Here is a 5,187-nt window from a genome sequence, read left to right on the forward strand (position 1 = left end):
TTTAAATTGCATGGGATCTGCAATAAAATCTTTCATAGGTTTATAATATGATATTTTTTCCAAATGATAATCTTATCTTATCTTAAATTTAAAAGGGTCTCACCTTTCTGAGGTTCTTCCATATGGACCACAAGTTCTCTAGCATTAGCAAACCTCTGTCAATTTCTTATTTTGTATTCTTTGGTTCAAGCTTTTCATGTGTCCTTGAAAGTAGAGAAATACTTATCTAGAAAGTTTGTCATGTTATTAATAAAAACTTTGTCATGAGTTGAGCATGATAACATAGACTAGATTCTCATGTAGTAGCTTCTATGAAAGCTCAAGAATACGTCAGAAAATTTTGAATCATGAGAACTGTTTTCTTGAAGCTAAGAACAAACAGGGGACTTCTGACGAGATTTTCCCTTAAAAAACTTAACAGAAGATTTGGTTAAATAAAAAATTTGTTTGTTAAGGTTTCATACAAGGTGTGCCATCATAAATAATAAAATCCAAAGTCATGCAATCTAAAGCATACCAAAAGAAAGAGAATATTACCCTTTATATGAAAGAAGGTTGTCATATTTTTAATCATTGAATAAGGTCTCCTAGCAAGTATCATTGCTCACAAGGTTTCATTTTTCACACCTTGCCTTAACCCAAGGTAAACTGTTAAAGCCAAGTTAACAGAAATCAATTTTGTTAGAATATATATTATCAAGAGAAAAGATAAGAAAAACCCTTTTCCCATTTTGTGGTAATGAACACTTCGAAACTTTTGTCCAAAATAGACAATTCAAGGACTGGGCCCCCTGAATGATGGAGTCAGCCATTTATCTCTTCGGATTCTCTGATAGGGTCCTGTGATCTACCATCTTATTGGTTGCAGTTCTGAATAAGTCCATATCCACCGTCCGTTCTTGGAAATCTACGTCTCCAAAGATGCTTTGCTGGAGCAATTTTATTTACCAAAGAGGCTCTGCTAAAACAATAATTACACAGAAGTGCTCAAGCTTTTTTAAATTTAGATTCAACTGGTCGTGGAGACGGAGCATCTTGGGCTAAACGAAGATAAGAACGGAAATATCTTCGTTCTTTAGTTCGTCGGTTTTTAAATTACAATATAAGAAAGTAACCATTTTTGAAACTTTCAAAAAATTAACTTCTTTTTTTCTGGTCAGTCCAAGACAGCCGTAACACGAGACTTTGTGTCAAGAGGCTGGAAACAATGAAAACACCTGTAATTGTTTTTTTTTTTTTTTAAAAAAAAAAAACCATTCCCTATATGGCAAAAGTGAAATTCTAAGAATTCCTTAAAAAGACAAAAAATAAAAAACAATTGTGGTGAAATTGGGTGTTAGCCACCTAACACAGAAACCAGTCTCGTCAATGAAAATTTATCGTTAAGTCTCAAATGTTGTGGGACTTTTTTACTTGATTTGAACAGACTCCACTGCACATATAAATCTATATGTAGTGAGAGAGGAAGAGGATAGAAAGAGAGAGAGAAAAAAAAGTCATGAGAGAGAGAAAGGAGAGAGAGAGAGAGAGAGGATAGAAAGAGAGAGAAAAAAAGTCATGAGAGAGAGAGAGAGGAGAGAAAGAGAGAAAAAAAAAGAAGAAAAAGTCAACCTTGTCATGTGTCGGATTAAAATTAAAAAAATCATCATTAAAAAGCTATAAATCATATTTAAAGTCATCATAAACTATTGTCATTGTGGCATTTTGGTAATGCCAATCTATTACTTGTTTTTTAAAAAATGCATTTTTAAATTTCAACAGTATGACAAGATCTAATGGTAACTATATATATATATATATATATATGTCCATTTTGGCTTGAAACTTCATCACCAACCATTTTGAGGTTTCGAAGAACCCCAAACTTTGAAATGAGGAGGAATTGATGTTGTGGTACAGTAATAAGTTTCATCAGAAATGGGTTGAAGAGGTATCGTAAAATGATATTGCTGAACACGATAAGAGAGTTTTAAGCAGAAAGATTTAGGCTTGTAGAGAAAGCATAGTGTTTTGTTCATAAAACCATCAAACGATGGACAAAAAACATCAATGGCAGAACCAACATGACAAAAGTATGGTAGACAGGTTCTTTCATATGAAATAGTTATCAAATGACCTTAAGTTGTATGATCTTAGCAAGCATGTTTGGTAAATGACGCACATACAAATATATGTAAGAAATAGAGCCGCTCACTCTGTAGTGCTGTCACACAAATATACTTAAGTTTGAATTGTTTCATTTGGTTGCCTCTAATTCAAAAGTTAAATACAACAGGTGAGAGAGTTAGCTGCTCAACTAAGATATCATAAAGCTTTACATATATATATATATATATATATATCATTGTCTTAGTTCAATTATTTGAAATGATGACCCGGGTGGATAAGAAGGGAGAGAACATGGTGCCACCACCGAATAAGAAGAATCAACATTTGAGTGATAATAGAGCAGCGAACACATGGGGAATGTTTCTATGTGAGTTCACATAGGGCCCATTCGGTCAATTAAGTTGGACTCACCGAGCCACTTGAGCTGCAACTGGCGTAAAAGTGGAAGGGAAATGAGGGGCATAAATGGGGTCAAGCTATAGTTTAAATGTTTTATTTCCTTGCTTTAATGGCATTTATTTTATCTAAAAACTTCAAGCAGGTCATTGTGTATACTTATACATACGACACAGAGACAAAGAGAGATAATTTGAATGTGACTCTGACTACCTAGTGTCACCTAGTTCACTCACGAAGACTGTTTGATCAATCGTGATAGATAGTTGACATAAAAACAAAGAAAAAAGTTAGACATATTTTCATTATTTAGTATTAGTTCATATCATTTTTTCTTTGTTTTGAGTGAGCTTGATGACTCTTCATAACCAAAGCTACCATTATATATACATATATATATACGAAACTATATGATTTCATTATGCCAATGTATCTGCAAGTACGTACTTTATCAATTTTGGGTAATGGGAGTCAAAACTCAAAAATTTGTTCTACAAAAACACTTCTCAAATGCCTAAAAAATGTGGAAGGCCTCGAACAGAACACTCCGTTCTTAGAACATGATGGGAGCTCTGCCCAACAGTGGAACACATCTAAGAGCATCTTCGTTGAAAACATGAATCAGTTTCATATGAAAATATGCATTTTAAACATTGAGAAGAGAGAGCTCAATGCTCATGAACCTTCTCGATCGGCAAGGTTGATGCCTTCAAAACATTCAATAGTTACTCTCCACATCGAAAGAGTTAAAGCCAACGTTGAAAATGTCAATTTCCAATTTCTATTGAGGTTGCGTTTGATTTTCCAGGGATTTCAGATCTGAAGAAACCTGAAGTCAACGACGGTTGAAATTCACAATAGTTCAAATCCACAATTTTAACAAATGTAGATTTCAGCGCCAACCCGTAATATGAATCTCAAATCTTCGCTATACTGTATAAAGCGTGAATTTGAAATCCCATAGATCAAATCACCGTGACTAAGGCGCGTCAGTTCTTGCCGATCATTTTTAAACTGAAAAATAAATATATATTTTTTCTATCATTTAATTCAATCGCTCTCCCTGTCACATGCATCCGGATAAGATACATTGAGAGAGAGAGAGAGGTCAATGGTACTTCCGGAGGTGATGTAGGTGTACTCGTCACTCTGCAGCCTTGAGTTTGCTCAGAGAAAGGCTGCACAGAAATGGCGTGTCTCGTGTCCTCTTTGAGTTTGTTCATGTGTTGGAGAGGGGGAGAGAGAGGGAGGTGGTTGGTGCTTGGTTGAAATTTTATATTGATAAAAATGAGCTCCTTCCCCGGGAAAGTTCAACGTTGATGGGGTTCACAAGACACCAACAGCGTCAAATCTCTCAAAATATTCAGAGGAGATCGGATTCGGAAGCTGAGGAGGGGAGATCAAGAAAATTCCTTCACTGATGGAGAAGACAGGGCTGCTGATTCCCCTGGAGATCTTGAAGGAGGCGTTCGACATCCCATTCAAGAGCCACAAGTTCCTCCTCTTCACCTTCCTTATCTACCTCCCCCTCTCCCTCATAAGGCTCGCCATGGATCTACTCACCTATCCCCAAGCAATAGAAGTTCAATCCCAACTCCTCTTCCTGCATTCGCAGGGAAGGTACAGCCCACATGTTCTTGACATCCACACCAAACTCCAAGAAAACTCTCAAAAACTTATCAAGAATGAGGTCCTGTTCTTGGTTCCCATTGATGCCCTGACCTTCTTTGGATTGGTGGCAATTGTTCACACCGCTTCGGTTCTGCACATGGGGGAGAAATTGAGCCTCAGAGAGATGTTTAGCAGATTGATCACTAAAGCCTCGATCAAGGGTCCTTTGCTGACACATATATGTGTTGATTTGATGTCTTTTTCTTATATAGTTACTGCAACAATGTTCGGGATCGGCGCCTCTCATGCCATTGCAGGAAAGATGATTCTGATCTTGGTAGCTTATGTTTTGCCTGTGAGCATGTGGGTGTTCTTGCATGCAGTGTGGAACTTGGCCATGGTGGTGTCAGTTGTGGAAGGCAGGCATGGCATTGGGGCCCTAGAGAGAGGCTGGGTGGTTTTGAGAGGTAGGAAATTTTTGGGGTTTCTGTTGATGTTGGTTTCATTTAGTTCCTTCAACTGTGTTTGGGAATTAAGCCTTGAAGCAGCCAAAGTTGACAACAGAATGAGGCAGAAAGCTGCTTTTTCTGTAATTTTTGCTATCTTCTTTTGGTTTGGGAATGCAATGAGATGGGTTATCAGCTTGGTGTTCTACTACCACTGTAAAAGGCAACAGGGGGAGAAAAATGAAGGTTTGGGAGGAGAGCAGGAGTTTGGAGCCCTTTCCCCGAAGTCTCCTGTGTAGATTGGAGATTAGTTCTTGAGTTGTTGGGCAATTGAGATTCTTCCTTTCTTTTGTTCTTTTTTCCTTAAGGTGTCATTGTTGGTCTTATCATGATTGTTTGTGCATCTGGAGTTGCATAAGGTAGTTGGGGGCCATGATGAAACCAGAAAGAAAAATGGGTGATCACCAGGATGCTTCCAACCTACTCAATGTCTGTTTCTCCATCTAATCGTCTACTTTTCATGAATTTTTAGGCTTACAGAGATAAACTACTGGAGTAAACACACTTTTCTGTAATTTCCTTTCCATGCTGTCAAATGCTTGGACATAAAAATCTGTATATAGTA

At 37.2% G+C, this 5,187-nt stretch overlaps 1 protein-coding gene across 1 annotated transcript; it reads left to right on the top strand.

Moving 5' to 3' along the window:
• Positions 1–3,600: 3,600 nt before the first annotated feature.
• Positions 3,601–5,187, top strand: LOC116258999 (uncharacterized). Its single transcript, XM_031636576.2, has one exon. It carries the CDS (start codon positions 3,926–3,928, stop codon positions 4,859–4,861), a length of 936 nt encoding a protein of 311 aa, XP_031492436.1. The 5' UTR covers positions 3,601–3,925; the 3' UTR covers positions 4,862–5,187.

The sequence above is a fragment of the Nymphaea colorata genome, chromosome 8 (assembly GCF_008831285.2).
Source record: "Nymphaea colorata isolate Beijing-Zhang1983 chromosome 8, ASM883128v2, whole genome shotgun sequence".
Lineage (NCBI taxonomy): Eukaryota > Viridiplantae > Streptophyta > Magnoliopsida > Nymphaeales > Nymphaeaceae > Nymphaea > Nymphaea colorata.

Bases quoted from the DNA above. Each gene is read 5' to 3' on its own strand.
- LOC116258999 (XM_031636576.2), top strand. From the start codon at position 3,926: ATGGAGAAGACAGGGCTGCTGATTCCCCTGGAGATCTTGAAGGAGGCG.